The following is a 23,549-nucleotide window of genomic DNA, read 5'->3' as shown; positions in this document are numbered from 1 at the left end:
ATACTGGAATGTAGTTTCTGACTGATATATATTTTTTTTCCTTGTAAAATCTTGATGGAAACTGAAATTTTGAATTTTTTTTTTAATCTGATTTCTCTTCTTTCCACTTTTCTTCTCAAACCTAATGAAGGCAAGACAGTATTATCTTTTCTAGAGCTTTACCCCAGACTACTTAATGAAACACAAGAAAAAGCTTATTTAATAGTGTACCTAACATCTTACCTAATACTCATATGCAGTGTGTCTTTTCTGATTCACAGAATCATAAATGTATATTACTATGCCCTACAAGCTACTTTTATAAATGAGTAAATTTCATTTGATGTAATACCTTAATAATTAAAAGATACGTTTTGCCGTTTTCAGATTAGAATTAAAACCCACAATTAATACAACAGTATGATCCAACTTGTATTTAATTCCAGTTTCTGAGGTGTGATTTCAAATACTGCAAAAGTTATTCCACATTTCAATGGAAAATAGAGCCATTTAAAGAGATCTTTTAGTTTTACTACTTACATTACCCTACATATATCAATTACATTATGTGTGGAATCCTATTCTAATATCAATATCACATTAACACTACATTTTTCTTTAATACCCAACCACCCATGTTCTCATCTGTGTGCTAAAACAGAACAAAGGCCCAAAGTAAACCATGAAGAAATAATCACATGTAGACCAGGAAGGAAAGAAGCTGTAAAATATATAGATTGTACAGTGGCAAGCCTATGGAAAATCTATTAAGGATCTGTGGGATGTCAAAAGATATGCAACATAAGCTTGCTGCTTATAGGGTATTTCGTATGAAAGCAAGCTTATGGCAGACAATGAAACCAAGCAGTCAGCTCTAGAACAGAAATGAGCAGTGAACTGAACATAATCCTTACTATTAAATAGAAATATGAATTGATCCTAATGATGATCTTGGGGCGTAGCATGAGCAACACAGCTTCAAAGCTGAAAAAGAAAAAAAAAAAAAAAAAAAAAAAAAAAAAACTTCAGGTATGATGAAGGCTTCAAGCTGAAAGATGTATATGGTGTTTAACCTAGTAGTCAGCTATCAAGCAACACTTAAGCCAAATGCGTTTACTCCTGTAAGGAAAGGAAAATACTAGCATTTTAAACTATAGAAGAACTCTGTTTCTCTGACAAGTACTAACGCTAGCTCAGACAAACTTTTTTCAATTCATAATTCACAATCGTTCCCCTAACTGACTGTAATCTTCTGTCTTGGACATATCTTCATATATGTATTTAAGAACAGTGGTGACAAGACAATCTTTCCTACTCCCTCTCAGTGGTAGCATAATTCCGAATAGGTACCTCAAAATTACTATTCTTCCTTCACAGAAAAAAAAAAAAAATCAATTAGCCTTAAGGCCAGGTGGTTTGAATTTGGCACAACTCTTTGCCAATAGATTACTCAGGGCAAAAAAAAAATAAAAAAATCTATGAATCTATGCCACACTGTCCTGGACACTAAGCCACATCCCCTGCGGAAAGAGAAGAGAGACTGGCTATATTAAATGCCAGAACCATCTTAACCAATGACCCTGGAATCAAGTGACTACCTTGGAGTCAGTAGAACTGACCTGTGTAAAATATCTGCAGTGTAAAATTTTCTTGCTTGGAAACATGATTTTGTCAAAACAGGGGAGATGAAAATGTTATGTCATGGTTGCTATTTATTTTTTTCTTTCTCTTGTTTTTTCTTCTTAGTTTTGCACTTATACTATTTATTTTCACTAGCAATAGCACCAATGAATGGTGCTGTACAAGGCACTTTGCAGTACCACTCCTGGAACAGTAGTTTAGTGTGCTGATTACACATGCTCAGGGTGAATTCAAACAAGAATAATTTCAGAACAGGCTTCCAGTTTGATGCAAGGAAGAAAATCCATAACATGCAAATAAAACTCATTTATATGCTTATCATAGGAAGGAAAACCAAACAAACAAACAAACAAAGATAATTCTTTGTAAATCCATTAAATAGTAGAGAGAGACACAAAACATGTCTATTTTCTATTACAAGAACTTGATTCTGATATAACCTTCCAAGATGAGAGGTTTTAAAATGGTCTTTAAGATAATATTTGTGAGATGATTGCCTTCAACTACAAATTTTAAAACCCACTTAGTCCAATCCCTAATCCTACACCATTTTAGAAGTGAGTTAAGAACTGAGAATATCCTGAACATATATACTGAAATTCTGGTCCTCTAAAATAGACTTGGTTGTACATTTAATTTTAGCTGGAAAATCCAAGAGTCATAGGTTTTGCAATAGTATGGAAAACCTACAGGGTAACCTTACTTTTAATTCCTAAAATTAGAATGCTTTTGTGCACTAAATTTAAGATCAAACTTTGGAACTATTACCCATTTGGAACTGGAAGAGAACTGATTTTTGCAGGTTTTATTAGTGTTTTAGCATTTCAATATTTTAGCACTGGGAACCAGATTGCTTATGATGGCATACTTACTGCTGTGATAGACACTGTGATTGTCATAACAAATTTGATGATAAGGATTAAAATGGAATTGATCCTCTAGTCAGTTATACCACTTTTATGATGCTTCCACTATTTCCCATGAAGCCAAGGAGTCTGATCCAACCACAATATTTTTATTTTCAATTCATCAGTGTGCCAACATACTGTACTCTCTTCAATACCTGGGAGTATATAAATTTGAGTCAGAGTATAAAGCTAAAAATGAGAGTAAATTATTGCTGCTTTTTATTTTATGTTTGTATTCAATATAACTTGATTACTTGAAAGGGCTTGTAGCCAGCATATTGCAGTGTGAAACAATATCATGAAAAATACATACTGTTTAATGCAAGAGTTGCGTGGACAGTTTGTTATAGGCAAAATTTGCAGAATCAACAAACAGACTAAATAAACAAGTCAAAATATGAGTTATATAACATAGTATTATATATTTTTAACAATCTTTATTCTAATTTCATGCCCATAAACCAGCACTGTAAATTTCTTTGTCCTGACTTCGTAACAGTTTGTTTCTAAGGCTAGCTATAACATTTTGTGTTCCATCCTTTCTAACGTCCGTGACAAAACACACTATTATGTTATTGCAGCTTTTCCTAAGCTATTAGAGACTACATCACTTAAAAATAAATAAATAAGGCTGACAAGAATATAATAGGATTTTTTTTTTCCTTTTAACATTACTTATACACTTTTTCTGTTTCTCAACCAGGAAAAACAAAATGACATCACATTATCATTACATATGTTGCTGTCTCCCAGGATGCCCTTCAGGTGTTATGGAACTTTACAAAGACCAAAATACTTCCTCAGAAGGGTTGAAATGCTAGAGATTTCTTTTTTAAAGCTAGTGTTCTACCCTGTAGAATATTTTTTCCTCTTTACAAGCCAGCTGGCAGTTCACTGGAAGAATATTTGAGATATATATAACTTGAGATACTAATAAAGATGGGTCATGTTCCATACCAAATCCATTGGAAAGCTGAATGCTTGATTTTTACAAAGCCTAAATTGTTTGATATTATCATTCTTTATTATATTAATATAAATACAATCACTGCTGGAAAATATTTTTTAAGGGTTAAAAAAATCATTGTTTTGTCATTTTCCAGTCAGGCATTTATATGAACATTACAGACATATTAATAATTTATCTTAAAATATAATGCTATGAATATTTCCCATTTCTGAAGGACTTTTTTTTGTATGTATTTTGTTTTTGTTGTTTGTTTTCATCTCACTGGCAAAGAGAAATTATGAAAATTAAGATCTTTGGCCACTATAAAAGTACATTGTCAGATCCTTACCTAGTATAAATTTACAGTTCATACTAGGCAAGGATTTTTTTCCCCTTCCCCTTCCCCTTCCCCTTCCCCTTCTTCCCCTTCCCCTTCCCCTTCTTCCCCTTCCCCTTCCCCTTCCCCTTCCCCTTCCCCTTCCCCTTCCCCTTCCCCTTCTTCCCTTTCCCCTTCCCCTTCTTCCCCATCCCCTTCCCCTTTCCCTTCTTCCCCATCCCCTTCCCCTTTCCCTTCTTCCCCTTCCCCTTCCCCTTCCCCTTCCCCTTCCCCTTCTTCCTGTTCCCCTTCCCCTTCTTCCCCTTCCCCTTCCCTTCCTTTCCCCTTCCCTTCCCTTCCCTTCCCTTCCCTTCCCTTCCCTTCCCTTCCCTTCCCTTCCCTTCCCTTCCCTTCCCTTCCCTTCCCTTCCCTTCCCTTCCCTTCCCTTCCCTTCCCTTCCCTTCCCTTTCTTTCCCCTCTTCTCTCATCTCGTCTTGTCTTTCCCTACCCTCTATCTCTCCCCGCTTTCTTCCTCATCCCCTCCCCCTCCCCTTCCTCCCCTCTGTCCCTCTCCCTCCTCTTCTTTTCTTTCCTTTTCCTTCCCACCCCTCCCCCCACTTTTTAAACACATGTAAAAGTAATACAGTAACTGAACCAGAGTGGTATTTTAGGAAGGTGGTTGCTTCTCTAACTCTTAATACAGTACAAAGGGTTTTCTACCTGATACATCATCACCATACATTTTTATTTACATTTTAAGTTTAGCTGCTCTTTTGTCTCAGTTTGCCCATATTACATGAATGTTGAATTCTCATTCTTAATAGCTGGACTTTGGGGTCCTATGTCAGGGAAGTGGGGTTGGGGGGGTGGGGGGGAATGGGAAGGGTGAGAGGTGGGGGAGCCTCAAAGTTTGGACCGGATGACCTTAGAAGTCTTTTCCAACCCAAATGATACTGTGATTCTATGACTTTGGACCATATGGTTAGTTTAGGATTATAAAAGTGAAACTACCACTTACTACACCAAAACATTGCCACTTACTAATACACCACTTCTGATCTAATATAGAATAATGAAGGTAAATGAGTCTATTAAATTTTTCTCATATGAAAATCAAGGCAGTCTGTCTTTATACAAAATTGTGACTATCAAGTCTTTCCTTATGAGACACGACAAAATAGTTTTCCTATATTGCCCTGTACTAGATTTGAAAGTAATTATAATTAGTTTATTGGTTGTAAAATGCTGTTTCACGTATTGCTCTCTTCACCACTTTTTTAATCCCTGGGAACAAGATCAGTCATCAATGACAATATAAAAGAAAAAGTTAATAACATAACTGAACTTCTATTATGCCTTTCATCCAAGAATCTAGAATACTTTACAAGCATTACAAAAAGTTTCACAACACCCTTGTGAGATACCAAAGCATTGGTTTCACCATCAAGAAATCAGTAGATAAAAATTGTATAAAGATCTCATTGGTTCTGGATTGAGGCATTGGTTGAAATTTCACTGAAGCATGAAAAAAATGAGCTGTTCCTCTACTATATCAGTCAACAGCAAGACATCAGACTCAAAACTTATAAGCAATACAAACGAATGATATTATTTTAATTCTGAAAATTATATTACTTAACTCTTTCTTGCTGCAAAATGTGACATAAGCAGAAAGTGACTCCTTAGCATGTACTTATCATGGCTGACACATTCTATGTTTATCCTTTCCGATTAGATTATCTTGGGCTACTTCAACTGTAGAACTAACTTATAGTATAGAAAAATAAAATAAAATCAATAAACAGAAGCTAAACCAACCAGCAACAAATAAGCTACTTTCTCACCTCTAAAAAATGAATTTTTTATTTCTGGAATTTGACTCAACTTGCTAAATTTGTTTGTGGATGTCTACAGAAGGGTACTCTACTTATGTTCCTTCCATAGACAAAAGATAAATATAAACACCTATTTTATGAAGTGATTAACTGTACAGTAGATGTTTCTCTCCATTCCCTCCATAGAGGGTGTGGGGTGACAAGCACAGATGCAGATGTCTACATTGTAGACTTCTACACTTCATCACGTTAATTCCAGCCAATGTCTTGTTTACAAGCAATGTTACATTTGAATGGAGAAACATTTACCAGTTGTCCATTACAAATTATTGATGATATCGTAATACAGTTACATTAATACGATGAAACTGTATTAGTAATACGATACCATTTTCCTATCTAGAATTTTATGAGATTGTCCACCACCTCTTTTTCTACATCTCAATTTATATCCACTTTTGCTCTTATTTCAGAGGTTTTGGAATGTTTCTTCTGAATCTTGCTTAATGCATTCACATGCCTCACATGATAGCATCCATTTGAAATAAATATTGAAAAGCTTCAGGATTAATGCAGAATTAAAGTCATCTTTTCTACATGCTTTTTTTGTCATGCTTTATACAACTTTCAGAACTGCACAGATAAGTATAGAAACATTACTACTTCAAGTAGACAAGAAATTGTTACACATTGCTACGTTTCCAGAAATGATGCACAACTGCTCACTTCCAACATCGGTAGTTACAAAAACTGACTGAAATTCAGCTGCTTATACTCTGTTTCCTGTCACAAGCAATGGTGACATTCTGAGGCAAGTAAAAATGAGAATGCACAACCAATAAGGTTCATTGCAAAAATTTCCAACATCTACAATGTAGAAAGCTGCATTTGAAATACCTTTTTTAGATACCCTTTGTAAATAAAGAGACTTGGAAGGCATGATTCATTTTCTTCAAAGACAGACAACTACTACTCTTCACTGAGTTGTAGGAGTCCAGCCAGCTAGTTCAGATGAAGACATCTACCTCACAAATGTGTGAAGCAAAACATATCACTTCTACCAATATTATTTGGGTATTTTATAGATAATCACGTTGCCTCAGCAGCTATTCCACTAATTCCACATCTTTATCATACATAGCAATATCTATACTACCATTATAGTATCTATTAGCAAAGTTCCACTATATTTTATCAGTTGAAAAAATATAAGATAATGTAGCAAATATATGACTCTGTATATAGTCTCAATAACTTAAACATCCTGTTTCTTTATTTGTTTTAAATACTTAGTGCTGTATCCTAAAAGCACTCTTAAACTGCTCCTACTTTTCTATCTCTGCATGGCTAGCTTTCCACAGTATTGCATGTCTAAAATGAATTCAAACACATTAATGTGTTTGAATCCTCTGTTCAAGGATTTAAGCATATGCTGGCGTATTGAAAATGAATACAAATCCCATTGTACTGTTTCATTGTTCAAAATCAGTTTCTTTGTATTCTAAATCCCCAAACATTTCCTTATTTCAAGTATACTTTTAATATTCCAATAATATTGTACTTATCCTTGAAAAAAAAAAAAAAAAGAAAGAAGACAAAACAAAACAAAAAAAGAAAACACTCAATTTCTCAAATCTTATTACATGCAATGTTAAAATTTGTATAGAAGCTATTTTATTTTAACCACACTGTATTCCTTCTCCACAGTCACTATTTCCAACAATATTAAGTAGCTGACACATTACCTTGGGATGCTAGGTGTTCTCCTTTTTATGTAACAGCCTTCACCTTTGTCCCTAAAACCTAATCATTGTTCTCTTAGATTTTTTCTTTTTAACAGAAATAGGTTTCTGCAATGTGCTTTATTTCTTTTCATCTCCTTACACTTCTATATTCAAATTTTGCATAAAACTTCATTTTTTTTTCCCACTTCATATTCTCTTTCTGAATGGCTAGCTATACTGTCTTAGAGTTGCTGATACTTGCAATCTGTCATTTAACTAGGTCCCCTGCAACTACTGGTTTTTTGTATCTGTTACTGTCATCAGTCTTATTCCACACTCAGTCATTAAAAGTCAGACAGTAACTCACAAACTGTTTTTCCTCAATTGTCAGTCCAGCAGAATACAAACTAACCACGTCATGTACAAACTCACACTGTCTCTTTTTTTTACCTGAAATTGGTGATATAAAAGTTATCTATCACAGGGTGACAATGATGAAAATACCAAAAAGTTTACCTTCTCATCCACAGTAGTAAAATAATAATAAACATAAAAATGAGCTAAAAATAAATAAATAAATAACAGGGAATTGGAGTCATGTAAAGCCCTTTGAAAACTTAGTGTATAGTGAACAGGATCTCTCAAATTTAAAATGTTGCTGGAGTCAAAATGACACAGAATGCACAATAATGTGTTTGCTTTTCAGATACTGTAGGTCTGAAGAGTTTTTTTTGTATACTTCAATTATAAAAACATTTAAAACATACAAACTTGTGCAATTTTTATTATAATGAAGATGAGAAGTTCATTAACGAAGATAAATATTTCATTAGATGTTAAATAAAACAAAGAGATTTTTTGGCTTCTCTCAGCACAAAATTCCTTTGAAAGATTAATTAATACATGCAAATTATGCAAATTAGACCCATGCAAATATTTTATGAAGACAATTAAGGGAACCATTAATTACTGCTTTTTTTGCTTCAGTGAGATTCATTCATTTAATTTTAATTTCACTTTAACTGTTTTGATGTATAATCTTGCAGCTAAGAACTTTATCTTTCCTAGTGGGTCACTTAAACTTATAAATTTCATCAAATGCGCAGCAACAGAAATCTGTAAAGATATTCTCTGGGCTGTGTTTAGTATCAAGAGAAATTTTTGACACAACGCACTCCTAGAAACTGCAAAACTGGAAGGGAATGTGAGCTCATTCTTGGACAAGGTTCAACTGCTGGAAAAGCAATTAATTTGCTTTGGCTGTGCTAATATAGGGGAATTAGAAAGTGTGACACAAGACAAATAGAAATAATTAGTTCTCCAAAATGATGTTCTCATTAATATGGTTTGAACTGTAGAAATAAAAAACATTATTGTGGCATGTCTGCATTCTGTCCCTAGCCACAGGAGGTAGAAAAATGCAAGATACAGCATTTTTTCACCTTTGTAATTTGTATGGTAGTGGCATTTATTTATTTGTTTATTTTATTGTAGGCTTAAAGAAGAGGAAATTGTGTACCTAATTCTGTTTTCTAAAACCTACTGAGCTTCTATAGAGCATAAGAAATCCCTAAGTTTCTTAACTCTTTTCCTCATGAAAAAATATGAAGCTATAAATATAATGGGCTAGGCTTTTGACGACAACACACTCTAGGTGTTAAATTGAAACTTTGATTTCAATATTGTTCATTTAAACTATATTTTATGATATACAATATTGAACACATAATTTGAACACATAACTACTTATACTGTAGTTAAAGCTACTACAGCAAAAGATCACTCCATCAAGAGTTTATGACATTATCTCCAAATATAGTAAAGTTTTCTTTTTCCATTAAGTGAATAAATATGCTTGCATTTAACAAAGCATATAGAAGTAAATTTTCTGTTGCTCTCATTCTTAACACCTATAGCAGTTCAAACCAAGTTTTCTACGAGCAATGAAAATCACTAGGTGGTACTCTTCACAAAAACAGACTGTTGGAAGGCTGCTAAGAACACTTACTATATTTTATAGTTTGATGCAGAAGTAAGGGTGCCACCCGCAAAATATTAAACTCCTACCCCAACCGCACCCCTCAAGTGATATGCCTCCCAGCTTTCTACCAAGTTCTAACTGAAGGCACCTCTCTGTGATAGTTTTTTCTGTGTATGTACTTTTGTCTGGAGTCAGATATTAAACTGCGGTGATTTAATTTATTTATTCTTTCAGTTATGTACCAAATCTGCAGCATCTGGCGTCTGACTGAAATTGATATTTTTTTGTTTAAATATAACAAGGGGGGGAGAAAACTTTTGTGGTCATGCCTATTTCCTCTCCCCTCTTTCTCCCCTCCCCCCCCCCCCTTTTTTTTTTTTATAGGATTACTGCCTATAATGCCATTAAGAAAATTCTAAAGCACAGTTATCATAGAGATTAAGCAAAAATGTCCAAGAAAATTTCTATAGCTCACAGTGTATAAATGCTATAAACACCATCTTAACCTCAGGGAAATGCATTGAAGGACTTTAACTTGAAATTAAAACCCTGGAAACTTTGTTATTCTTTGAATAGTTTTTTTTCTTTAACAATATGGATATAGTACTACCTTGTTGCTAATTTTGTAGGCATGTGCCAGTTTAACACAAGATTGAATGACTAGAATATTTCCAAAATACAGGGGTGTCTTCCTTCATCTTAAATTCTGTTGGCAGTGAGCTTGTTTGCAAACTTTTGATAAATGTGGCTGTCTTGAATGACTTCTTTCTATCCAAGTCTTATAGCTATCCATATCTTACAACTCCATACCCCACTTCCTAGACTTTTCTAGGCTAGACTTTAATACAAAGTTTTTGGTGTTCAGACACCATTCTCCCTTTGTTAGGATCTTATTCTCCATCCACATGACTAATCTCTTTCAGTGTGACCTTTTTGGTGTCTGCTTCAGCTTTCTATTTTAGGTTCTCTGGGCTGAGCTCTTCCTCCCAGTGTCTCCCTCTGTGTGGTTCATATCTGAGTAATCTAATTCACAAACTCAGCTATCATATCCATGTTGGAAATTAACATAGCTCTTCCTTTGTATTCCAGACCTATTCCCTTTTCTCCTAAAATCTCTGCCTGCTTTTCTGATTTTCTGTGTAAATATTTCTATGGTTGGAAAAACAGAGCTGGTAACCCTGCAATCCCTCAGAATTTTCCTTTTCTTCCTAGTATGACTCTTAGTCACCATGAACCACTCCTTTCATCCTGTCTGTCAGTTGAAGTTCAAAATCAAAGTACCTTGCCTGTTTGTCATTTTTGATTCTTAATTTCAACATAGCATTTACATTATTTTCATAAAAAGCCTCTGCCCCTCATCTCCTATCCTCACTAGCTATGAATTCACATTCTGTTTCTCCTCATATCTTGCCTTCTAAAGTTTATTTTCTGTCAGAGTGATATAAACAAAACCATATGGCAAAAATATTTTCCTAGTCCACTCTTTTGAATTGTCACTTGTTCTTAATTCCTTCACTGGCTCTTCCTTTTTAACAACTAGAAACACAGTATTTAAATGGTTTTGCCTTACCCTTCACCTTGTGCATTACTCCTTATCAAAATTCTTCAAATTTGAGTGATGCTTCCAAATAAGCATCCTTACAGGATTGTTTTGCTGTTGTTGAATACTATATAGTTGAATATGTTGTGAATACTCTTTTGTACAAATGATCCTTTGATTCTTCTTGTTGGCATAGTATACTTAAGGAGAACCTTGCATTTGATGTCTAAACTTAATTTGATGTTACATCTGTGTGTGATTTGACCACTTTGAAAGGAAAGCATGTACTGATACATGCATGCTTAGTCTTTAGCTCCTGACATACAGAAAGCTAATACTGGTTTATCTTCACTTCTGTGAGTAAAAGAGGGTAGCAGGTATTGAGCCTGTCTGTACACCAGAAAGCTGAAGAAAGAAATTCAATTGAGTTCTGGGGTTAGGAATCTGGCAGATCTTATACAAATTAAATAATTCCCCATTAATTTACTCTAGTTTCACATCTTTTAAATGACGTTAACAAAGATATTTAACTGAACTTGTTATATGTATGTACCTAGAAGTAAGAGGAACTAGAGTTTATATCAGATCTTTTTATAACAGCTGAACACATAGGTCCAACTTGACATGTAAGAGGTAATTATAACAAATGGAACAATAATCAAATAATGCTAGGCAACATATGTTGTTGGATTTCAAATCTATGTCTAACAACGACCTGAAAAGACTTATACTACATGCACTGTGTCATTACTCTGATATTCAGAGTTCAGCCATCAGTGTGAGAAAGCACAGAACAAGCACAGATGATGTGTTACATGTATTTTGCTACCATGAAGTCTTGGAACATAAATATTACCACCAATATTCAACTGGGGAAATTCCACCTACTTTTGCATATATCTATATATTGAGAGAGCATGAAGAAACAGGTAAAAGGGAAGGCTAAAATATGAAGGGCAGAATAAAAACTTAAGGTCTTGCAAGGTTAAGTTCAGTCCCCGATCTGCTACAGATTTCTGACATACCTATGATCAAGATCCTTAGCCCCTCTATAAACGTAGTTGCTTTATTCTTCATCACAGTAGTATTTTCTGATGTGAAGATTAAATCCATTAAAGACTGCAAAGTTGTTCAGACATTACAATGGTAACATTTGTGTTTTCCAAGTTACACCTGACATAGCTCAAAACAATTTATCTGAGACAGACTTTTTTTCCAATTATCATTGGAAAAAAAGGAACTATGTTCACTAAAACATGTGTTATGTATGATGAATTATCCTCTGAAAACAGAGATTCAGAGATACTGAATGCTTTCTGTGTTTCAGTCTTTGCTTCAAGGACTCCCCCCCGGGACTCCTCGACCCTGGAGGGAGGAGAAAGAGTCTCGAAAGTGAAGATCTCCCCCCTTGCTGACAAGGGAGTGGTTCAGGAGCATCTGAGGGGGCTCAATGCACGCAAATCCATGGGTCCTGATGGGATGCATCCACGTGTGCTAAGGGAGTTGGCAGAGGTTATCACCAAACTGCTATCATCTTTGAAAGGTCCAGGAGAACAGGAGAGGTGCCTGAAGACTGGAGGATAGCCAATGTCACTCTGGTCTTCAAGAAGGGTAAGAAAGAGGATCTGGGAAACTACAGGCCAGTCAGTCTCACCTCTGTCCCTGGAAAGGTGTTGGAACAGCTTGTTCTGGATGCCATCTCCAAGCAATTGGAAGAGAAGAAGGTTATGAGGAGTAGTCAGCATGGATTCACCAAGGGGAAGTAATGCTCAACCAACCTCGTTGCCTTCTGTGATGGCATCAACAGCTGGGTAGATAAGGGGAGAGCAGTGGATGTCATCTACTTTGCCATTAGCAATGCTTTCAATGGGAGACAGTCCCATGACATCTTGATAGCAAAGATGAGAAAGTGGGGGATAGGCAGGTTGACAGTAAGGTGGGTTGAGAACTGGCTGACTGGCTGAGCTCAGAGGGTGGTGATTGGCGGCACAGTCTGGCTGGAGACCTGTGACTAGCGATGTTCCCCAGGGGTCGGTGCTGGGTCTGGTCTTGCTCAACATCTTCATCAACGACCTTGATGAGGGAATAGTGTCTGCCCTCAGCAAGTATGCCGATGGCACAAAGCTGTGAGGAGTGGCTGACATGACAGAAGGCTGTGCTGCCATTCAGCGAGACCTGGACAGGCTGGAAAGATGGGTAGGAAGAAACCAAACGAGGTTTAATAAGAGCAAGTGTAGAGTCCTGCACCTGGGAAGGAAAAACCCGAAGTATCAGTACAGGCTGGGGGATGACCTGCTGGAGAGGAGCTCTGAGGAGAAGGACCTGGGGGTCCTGATGGACGACAGGTTGACCATGAGCCAGCAGCGTGCCCTTGTGGCCAAGAGGGCTAATGGGATCCTGGCATGCATTAAAAGGAGTGTGGCCAGCAGGTCAAGGGAGGTGATCCTCCCCCTCTACTCTGCCCAGGCCTCACCTGGAGTACTGTGTCCAGTTTTGGGCTCCCCAGTACAAAAAACACAGGGATCTCCTGGAAAGAGTCCAGCGGAGGGACACGAAGATGGGGCCTGGAGCATCTTCCTTATGAGGAAAGGCTGAGAGACCTGGGTCTGTTCAGCCTGGAGAAGAGAAGACTGAGAGGGGATCTCATCAATGTATATAAATATCTGAGGTGTGGGAGACAGAGGGATTTGGCCAACCTCTTTTCAGTGGCTTGTGGGGATAGGACAAGGAGTAATGGTCACAAGGCAGAACACAGGAAGTTCTGCACCAACATGTGAAAGAACTTCACAGTGAGTGTGACAGAGCACTGCAACAGGCTGCCCAGGGAGGTTGTGGAGTCTCCTTCTCTGGAGATATTTAATGCCCATCTAGACGCCTACCTGGGCAGCCTGCTCTGAGGAACCTGTTTTGGCAGGCGGGTTGGACCCGATGATCTTTTGAGGTCCCTTTCAACCCCTTCAATTCTGTGATTCTGTGATTCTGTGAATATATAATATTAAAGACTATTTTTGAACTGGTTAACTCTAGTAAATTTATGAAATTAGTGTTTTCTCATGAATATGTCCACATTCTAAGAACCTTTATTTACAAATATGTTTTCCTTCATATTTATTCACTATTTTATTTTGTTTCAATACTTATATTTATTCTACAAATTGAAAAGAATCATACACTCTTAATAAATGAATTCTCTTGAATCTCTGCAAAAGTTCACCTTTACTTTTTTAGTTAATTCTTCATATTACTCATGAAATCTTCACAGTGAAATTACGTTTATTTTTTATTTTTTGCAAATGGAAAAAAGAAAACAGCTGTGAAAATATTTCAGTTTTGAAGGTTATTCAGATATATAAAGATGTTTTCAAAGAACTGAGAAAATATAAAAAATATTCTATGTCGTATTAACAAAGTTCTGTGCTGACTTATTCAGACCCAATTCTCCTCTTGGCTAAAGCCTATCTGAGCTTAAATTAGTCATATATGTTAAAAACTATAAGAAAAAGTATTAGAAGAGCTTTTTAATAGTCAGTGTGTTTGAGCTTCTTTTATTAAAAAACAAACAAAAATATTTTTTTCCACATCTCACGTTTTCATAACTCAGCGAAACACTATTTAAAACACAAAATTAAAAAATTTAAAGTCCATAGATAGGAAAGCAAGATATACAGAAATTATTCCATTAATATTTGTATGTTTCCAATGAAAATGTTTGAGGAAGAGTAGTGTAACCCTTCCATTTGGAAAAAAAATATATATATATATAATAATAAATAACTTTTTATTCATAATATGTAATAAGTCAGAAACTTGCATTAATTGTTATCCTGAATGTAATATGTTTTTAGTTGTTCTAAATGAGACAAAAGGACTTGATTCAACAACTTCAGTCAACTTTCTATATTTTGTGTGTCTTCCAGTTGCTGCTCCAGAAAGTCCTGGATTTTTCATACACCTGATTAACCACAAGTGGATGTCTCACATACCCTGGAGAATCTCAAATCTGCCTGAATAATATTTTTTTTTAATATTTCTAAGATTAAATGTTAAGATAACTGTATCTTATCTTCTCTCTGAAACCTCTTTTCAGAGTTTCAGACAAGAAGAAATGAGGTGGAAAACTGATGATGGATGCATCCAAAGAAGCATGACTAGCAGGTCAAGGGAGCTGATTCTCCCTCTCTCTCTCTCTTGTGAGACCCCACCTGGAGTACTGTTCTCAGCTCTGGGGTCCACAGCACAAGAATAACATAGAAGTATTAAAGGGAGGGCCACAAAGATGATCAAGGGGCTAGAGCACCTCTCCCACGAAGACAGGTTGAGGGAGTTTGGAGTTGTTCAGCCTGGAGAAGAGAAGGCTATGGGGAGACCTAACTGGAGAGTTAAGTCGTTAGGAGTTAGGGAGACCTAGTGGCCTTCCAGTACCTAAAGGGAGCCTAAAAGAAAGCTGGAGAAGGACTCTTTATCAGGGATTGTAGTGAGAGGACAAGGAATAATGTTTTTAAACTAAATGAGGGTAGGTTTAGATTAGATATAAGGAAGAACTTCTTTCCTCTGTGGGTGGTGAGGCACTGGAACAGGTTGCCCAGCAAAGCTGTGGATTCCCCATCCCTGCAAGTGTCAAAGGCCAGGGTGGATGGGGCTTTGAGCAACCTGGTATAGTGGAAGGTGTCCCTGCCCATTCAGGGGAGTTGGAAGTTGAAATCTTCCAACCCAAATCATTCTATGATTCTATGACTAGATGCCTTCCATTACATGGCTTGCTAAGAAATTATCTGTTTTTCTTGCTTCAATGCAGGTGGTGGCTAACAGTCAGAAAGGCCACTGACCAGGCTAGATGTTTTAAATCTGATTGAATTTAAAAATTGATTTGAATTTGAAATCTTGAATTTTGACATTTATTTTGACCAAAGCTTCAAACACTTTCGGGAAGAAGACTTGGATCTCCTTGTGAAACAGATTTCCTCTTATGTGCGTGAAAGAGATAAAGTAACTTACTGACTACTAACTTGTACTAGAAGTTCTCTAAAGTATGATACTTTTCATAGAACTGAAAATTATTGCTATTATTTTGACATAGGAGTGTCAAACTGGCATACGAGTGACTACTAGCAGGAGAAGATCCTTTATAAGAGGGTGATACACAAGCAAGAGGTGGGTTTTGTTGTTTTTTTAATCTGTATGGTAATTAAAAAAAAAATAAAAAATCCAAGAAACAATCTTTATGACGTATATTACAGCTGTACTGCCACTTCCCAGTACTGGTCTAAAAAGTAGTAAACACATTGTGGGGGTGGGGTGGGGAGGAAAAGGGTCAGCCCTCTACACAGTGTAGAGGCAAACACTGATAAACAGAGATTACAGTCATCAGATTTAGCTCTCTCAACCTAAAAGGCACAGGATTATAGTTTCATTGTGAGTGAACTAGAAATCCACTTTGTTTTTATCTGTTTCATGATAGGTTACAGAATTCACTGAAATGATGTTGGATTTTTTTTAATCAAATTTTCATTCTGTATTTTAAAAATGTCTTTCAATTCTTTCTTTAGAAGTGAAAAAAAGTGATTCCAGATGAAGAGACTGTGTTAGAAATGTTTATTTTTACCAGCCTGTTCAGATGTATGCTGCATTCTGAGGGTGAAGATGAAGAGAACTGTGTAGTTATGGCAAACATAAATACATAGGAAGGTAGCTTGCAATGCCCATCTTTCGCACATAGCAAGATAACGTCAGAAGTCTGTTAGGTAAGAACTCATCCATCTGTCCTTTGAATAATATGAACTTGGAGTAGGGAGGAAGTAAGAAATGAATGAAAACAAAAGTAGGCAATTCTGTATGCAGTCTTAATCTCTTTGGTCACAGTGTGTTTTATTTAATATTCTCATTGTGCTGAATTTTCCCACTTCACTCTGTTTGTGCTTAGTCATTAATTTTACACAGTTGTTTTAAAATTGCACTAAAGTACCATGTTGGAAGAAAGCCCTTGATTGATTAATCATTTATCTCAGTAGAAAAGCCATGAACAGATTTGATTTCCAGGAGCTTCATACATACACAGATAGAAAATGGCATATACATTGAAATAGACAGCAATACTAAAGAAAATATGAAAAAGTTTAAGTGTATAAGCGCTAAATGAGGGAGCTCTAAAAGGATGCTTTGCAACATATATATATAATTTTTTTTGTTAACTCTGTGCCCTCCCTTTGCCTTTTTGGTGATAAATAACAGCATTAGGTAGCTTAAAGTTTAAAGGTGTAGCTAACAATGACCTATGAACACTATGAAACAGTTGTCTATTTATAGGTTACTGCCTGCAATCAATACCACCTTCTGTTTAAGTTAATCAATGTTGTCTTTAATTGATTAGCTTGGGTTGAAAACCTGACAAAGTGCTGGACTCCAAAACAAGTGGATAGAGAATGTACTTATTACAGTTTGGTTTCCATGCACTGTAAGATAATTCTTCTCAGTATTTCTTCATGGTCAAGGAAATACGAAGCAAAATAAATCTTTATTGTATGTTTCCTTGAGTATTCAGATATTCAGATATCAAGTATATTCATTGAGTATTCAGATATCAAGTATAAAAGACAAACTGCCAAGAAGTGTTGTAAATGTACAATCTAGATTTAAAATCTGAACTATACTGGACTGTTTGCCAGAACAGATAAATAATAATAATAATAATTATTATTATAAAAACAGGAAAACAAATGCCTTTATAACTTGTAAGCTTGTAAAGCTAGCAAGCTAGCAAGACTCATTCTTCTCAAGGAAAATAAAATAAAATATTTACATTTGGGAACAGAAAGAGAGCCCCACTCTTTCTGAAATGCATGAAAATTAGAGCAACTATTTGCAAAGATGTTCCTTCTGCAACAGTAATGAAATTCAAGGTGGTGTACACAGATTACTGTTGTTATTTATTATTATGTATCTAATTTCACTGAAGTGAATAGCATTGTACAGGTGAATAATAAGTGCATGACCCTGACAGGTGCTACACTCTGCAGTCAAAAAGCAGCTGAAGTTTAAGGCACTAATAAGAAGGAAAATGAAGCATTATAAGTATACATGACTGCATATAGGAACAATCTTTAACGAACAAGTATTTTAAAGACTGAGCGAAAAATTAAAATAGAATAGGGTGGACCAGCAAAAAGATTTTAGCAAAGCAGCTCCTCTATATGTCCCTGAGGGTTAGATGCTGAACTTCTAACAGCTTCCCTCCTCTAACACCACTAGATCTGAAAATATCTTTTTTAAGTATAAGAAAAACAAAAGAGAAGAGCTATCCTTCAGTTTTTAAAATTGAACAGTGCACATGCATACATTTTAACTGATGAATCAATTTGTTTGACAAACTGGCATGCACAGAAAGATCAATAACAAGACAGCAGACATCACTTCCTAGTGGGTCACTGTGACAGCTTTTCTCCATTCTGTTGTCTTTTTCGCAGTTTCCTGGTAGTTCAGCTCACTACTCATACCTAGAATAACACTAAGGAAGACAATCACATTACAGACATAGTCATATCTTGTGACTGCAGTCAACTGAAGCTGTACACAATGAAACTGGTTGTCTTACTGAACTTCAGAAATCTTAATAATGGAAAATGTAAGGAAGAAACCTAATAAACAGACAGGAAAAAAAAAATAAGAAGAAAAATGCATAATCTCTCTCCGACAGATTGCTGTGTTGCTGAAAGCCACACACGGTGTGACAAGACATGGTATTTCATAAATGTAGTCAGACCTTCTTAATGTTTGATTAATCCTAGGCAGAAAAAAAAAATAATTTTTGTGGGTTTTCCTTGACAAATTAAATAGAAATCATTTATGTACTTTTTTTTTTTTTTTTTTTTTTTGGTGGCCTAGTGGAATAATAGGCTCAGGAGCCTGAAAATCAAGGATGAACTTTACTGTAAAGTTCATTGCCAGAAAAGAAATCCACTGTTTTGTCATTGCTGCATTGCAGAACCTTTTTACATTTTTGTGGGTGTAGAATAGTCAGCTGTTTGTTTCCATAAACAGCCTAGCTAAGTAGCAGATGTTTCCTTGGGCAGTTGTTCAATCTATCTAGAGAAAAAAAAAATAAAAAAAAAAAAAAATTCTTTGCCTTCCAGGCTTCTGACAGGTTTGTTTCCAGCTCCTGATTTCCTTTCCCTGCTGAAATGTTCAACCTTTATAGCAAGCTTGCACAACAGGTGGGCTGTGGGTCTCTTGCAGCTTGAAAAACCATTTGTTTGGCCCATCAGCTGCTGAGAAACGTCATGTACTCTTTGATTTGCCCAGCTGCCAAGAGGCAGCAACAAGATGTCCAGCAGAAAATGCACATCTCCTAACTTGTCACTGATCCTTCAGAATGCATGTATCTCCTAGTCAGCCACCTGGTCAACCAGCAGACACATACCTCCACATACACACTTTGCCTCACAGGTCAGGGGAGGGATGGTACTTAGTCCAAAGGGAAAAGGAAAATGGGAAAATAACAATAGGAAGGAAGCTAAAATAATGTTCTTATGGGTTAGCAGAGAAGCAGCGATGTCACAAGGGAAAGTGAAAATGTATTTTCACTCTGAAAATGACATGATAAATCTGTTTGACAACACTGGCTCTTCAATAAACTGAAGCACCTTTCTGCTAGAAGTCCCATGCAATAATAAATGAATAAGAAGCCATAGCATTTACTAAGCAGCAAGAAAAACTGAATAACTGTTGAGAAAGTGCCAATTCAATTAAAATTCAAAATTTACAAGTTTATGTGTGTATATATATTTAAAATTTCCGAGATGTTTTATTGAGAGAAAATGCAATAAAAATGTATAAAGAATCAAGTACTTTTATTTTCTTGGGATTAATTAATTAATACCATAGATAATATATGACCATTAGTTTACATGACATTATATAGTTGGATGACCTCATCTTTGAGGAACTATGGGACAAAATGGCATTGTTTCTGGTTAAGAGGAAGCAGGACAGAGACATAAATGAAAAGACAGGAAGAAGATGCCCTGAGAGAAAGATGGAAAATGACTAAACAGAAGTGACCTTATACTGGCCATCATAGCCAATATCATGGGAAGAATAAATGAAGAAATGTCTAAAGAAAAGACATTTTAGTTAAATTGACTGCAGAGAGAATTGATCTCTCACTTATCTGAAAAGAAATAGATGTCCTGTCATTTGAGGATATTAAAAACTGTTTTCAAAAAATAATTAGATAATTTGAGAGTAGTCTTGCACCAGAATATGTGTCTAATCTATGATTAGTAAAGAACAGTAATCTACAAACATAAACTCAAATGAAACTTGATATTTAGAGTATTTAGGGCAATAATTCTGATGCAGTTGGACTTAGAAATAAAGAGAGAAAATAAAATAGGACTAGAATAAGTGACTGAAACGGGCTGGACAAACAGACTGGAATCAGGCACTGGAAGACACTGAGAGGGAGCTAGTAATAAGAAATGTCTGGCTGACAGTAACTGAGACTGAAGCTGGGGGACCACATGATTTGGACTCACTAGACAAGAAACAGGATCTAGTGGCTGAAAAGAGACGGAAAGACATGGGACAGGAAACAGTGCAAGAAAGTACTGTGAATTTATCTGAAGAGAAGTCTCTTAAAGGGAGAAATCTTGACTAGTACCCGGATAGGTGGCATACTGATAGATATTTGGAAATGTCTGAATCTTGAATCTTGCTTAACAATAGGAGGTGCAAGAAATAAAGATGTTGGAGTTACGACTGGATATAAATATAAATCTTCATTTAAAAGCCTGATTTGTATGAGATTCCCCCCCCCCAAAAAAATAATATATATATATATATATATATATATATATATATATTATATATATAATATAATTTTTGTATATATACATATTATATATATATATACCAAAAAAAAAAAAAAAAAGAGAGAGAGAAAAAGAGAAGAAAAAGGATTATAAGGCTTGGATATGGATATTAGGACTGAAACAAATGGCAGAGACTGAGGAAAAAAAAAAAGAAAAGAAAAATAAATCTTGATGGAGACACATTTAAAAGAGCTATGGGTTGCAAGAAAAAGGAAAGGAAGCATGAAATGTAACCCAAGATTATACTCATTTATCTCAACAAATATCTGTAAAACCCTCATGTCAAAATGGTCGTTCCTTAGACCACACTACTCATGATAATTAATTACAATTCATCAGTTACTTTGTTAGTTTTATCAATGTGAATCTAAAGATTCAAGTCCAACTTCATCCATAAGGTTGTCAGATATCATCTCACTGTGAAACTTCTGACTTTTTAGATTATTTGTCAAAAAAAAAGTAAGGCAAGACACTCAACTTCTAGGAAAAGCCAAAATTAAGATTTAATATATGAAAGAAATTGAGAAAGTTTTTCACACCTCTCCTGTAAAATATGATGCCTAATGATGAAAATGTTGTATAAAAAACAGATGTTATATATAGCATAAGAACACACACTGAGCCCTGGAGATAAAGAAAATATTGGATAGATATCCATTTATTCAACTCCATCCTTGTCCCCTGCACTGAATGAGGTACTGTGCAAAATACAGTATCTAATCACATAATTAAAGATTATATCATGATGCATACACAAAGACAGCTGAACAAAGGTGCGGAAGACAGCCTTAATTCTGCCATTTCCTAATTTTGGAATGCTTGACTTTACAGCCTTGATAGTAGCCTTTTCCAATAAAGTTTTTGATCTCATAAGAAATATCACATATTTAGGCATGCTTTTGTCCAAGATTTTTACATCAGAAATAGAACTGTATGCACAAGCCTCACAGAACCACCAAAAGTTCTTTTTCAATGTGGAAGTCCTTTAGATATCTATCTTTCAAACACATACATAGCAAGAAAGGATCAAAGAGTATCATTTGCTGAGATTATTACACTGATTTTGCTTGTTGAAAAATAGATTAAACAAGTTTCAAACCAATGTAGAAAATGGGTTAGGTTTTCATACAAATGACTGAAGCTGTATCTAAGCAATTTTTATTAACTTTGAGGGCAGCTGCAGGACAGCAGGACAGCTTTTTTCCTAGTACTTAGGTGGTAAAATGTACACATTAGGTTCCTGGTATATGCAAAGTTAAATCATAATTTCTTTCTCACTCTTCCTCTGTAGCCTTCAAAGACCTTAAAAGTAACTTCATATAGGACTATGCAGTCAGTATGCTGAGTTGCAGTTGCTCTCTTTCTCTATTCCTGGATCTGTTCAATATTTCCATTTCCTGTCTTGTCCTTTCTGGGAGGGAAAAAGTCCCTCTGCTTGCTTGCTGATGAGATAAAGAGTGTGAGAGAGACTGTGAATGGAGTAGAACAGATGGTCCAGGAAGCTTTTATACGCATGGTAGCTGAATGGCTTTTTTTACAACAGGAAGAGGTAGTGTGAAACCATTTAACATTATACCTTACTGTGCTGTTAATATAGAACTGTTAATACAGGGCCTACAGAAGAGGTGAAGAGCTAGGATAAAGCCAAGAAGAAACAGTTTGTGGGAAAGGACTTAAAAAGCTTAAGTTCATTTTGCTAAGGGACAGAAGAATAGTTAACAGACTCATTTGGAGAAAGGCTGATAACTGCTACAAGACAAAAATAAAATAAAATTGCAGCAGAATAAGAACTTAGTGTATGAAAATCCATTTGTCAGAGAAAAAAAAAAAAAGAAAAAGAAAAAAAATAAAAACAGGAACAAATTTTGGGCTAGAGGAGAGTGTGTAGTAGGAAAAAACTGACAGAAATAGTGGAATAGGACAGGAAAACTTGGAGGACAGGCAAAGCGCAAAGGGTCTCTTGGAAAACAAAGAGACGTTTTGGGAAAGAAAGAGCAATAATAGGTCTGAGAATTCATGGAAACTGAACAGGCTGAGGAGGAAAGTCTGTTAGTAGCAAATGATGAATCTGGCTTCAGAAGAAGGCAGCATAAGACTATGCAGAATTTTGAAAAGGAAGCAGAAAAGTTACAGGATGAAGCAATCACTAGAAATTAGGAAAGAAGTGAAGAAAGTAAGCAAAACAGCAGCCTGAGATAGAGAATGTGGTTAAGCTTCCTGTTCTTATCAGCACATTTTGGGAAGAAAGCACTGAACCAAGAACAATTTGGGAAATGGAAAACATGAGAGCCCATATGAAAGGAATGGTCAATGGGGAAGACTGCAGAATCAGATTTTTTTTTTAGATGAATTTAGATAATGTGTAAAGGGAGCTGTGATTAAATACAGGGAGGATTATGAATGTATAGGATTTGGGAGGGAAATTACTGGGACACGGAAAATTAGGAATGCTAGACTTACGGAGGAAAAGAAAAAATAATAATGTAGGCAGACAAATACATGATAGGTAAGCGGATGAGGAAGAATAAAATCAGTGTGGGGGAAAAAAAAAAAAAAAGTAAGAGTAGCAGTAAATGTCATTGTTCTTGTGCTTAGTAAGAGGTCCGGTAACAAAACAGTATAGAAAAGTCAAACATTATCTTTGTATGGTACCTTTTTGTGTGGGATGAGGGGGTCTTGGGAAACCGGATTGGGAGCTAGGCATAGGCATCTAGTGAACCTACAATATGTATGGAGAAGAGGATAATCTGCTTTATTATTATTTTAAACAGAAGCAAAAAAGAAAACATTTAAAACTAGTGTCTACACTA

At 35.7% G+C, this 23,549-nt stretch overlaps 1 protein-coding gene across 10 annotated transcripts in view; it reads right to left on the bottom strand.

Moving 5' to 3' along the window:
• Nucleotides 1-23,549, bottom strand: part of DACH1 (dachshund family transcription factor 1) — a 368,016-nt gene that overhangs the window by 10,766 nt on the left and 333,701 nt on the right. For 5 of the 10 annotated variants that reach the window (XM_072032503.1, XM_072032508.1, XM_072032504.1 and 2 more), the window contains one exon: nt 894-963. The exons of 1 other annotated variant lie outside the window; for it this stretch is intronic. In XM_072032503.1, the coding sequence (XP_071888604.1) occupies nt 896-963 (68 nt within the window). In that variant the 3' untranslated portion in view covers nt 894-895. Of the gene's footprint in view, nt 1-893; nt 964-16,533; nt 18,375-21,408; nt 22,182-23,391; nt 23,459-23,549 lie in introns of those variants that run through there. 4 more of the 10 variants (XM_038187196.2, XM_038187311.2, XM_038187213.2 and 1 more) reach the window with 3 other exon arrangements.

Source organism: Anas platyrhynchos, chromosome 1 (assembly GCF_047663525.1).
Source record: "Anas platyrhynchos isolate ZD024472 breed Pekin duck chromosome 1, IASCAAS_PekinDuck_T2T, whole genome shotgun sequence".
In the NCBI taxonomy this organism is placed as follows: domain Eukaryota; kingdom Metazoa; phylum Chordata; class Aves; order Anseriformes; family Anatidae; genus Anas; species Anas platyrhynchos.
Note: the sequence above shows the minus strand (reverse complement) of the source record. Positions and strands in the feature narration are given on the sequence as shown.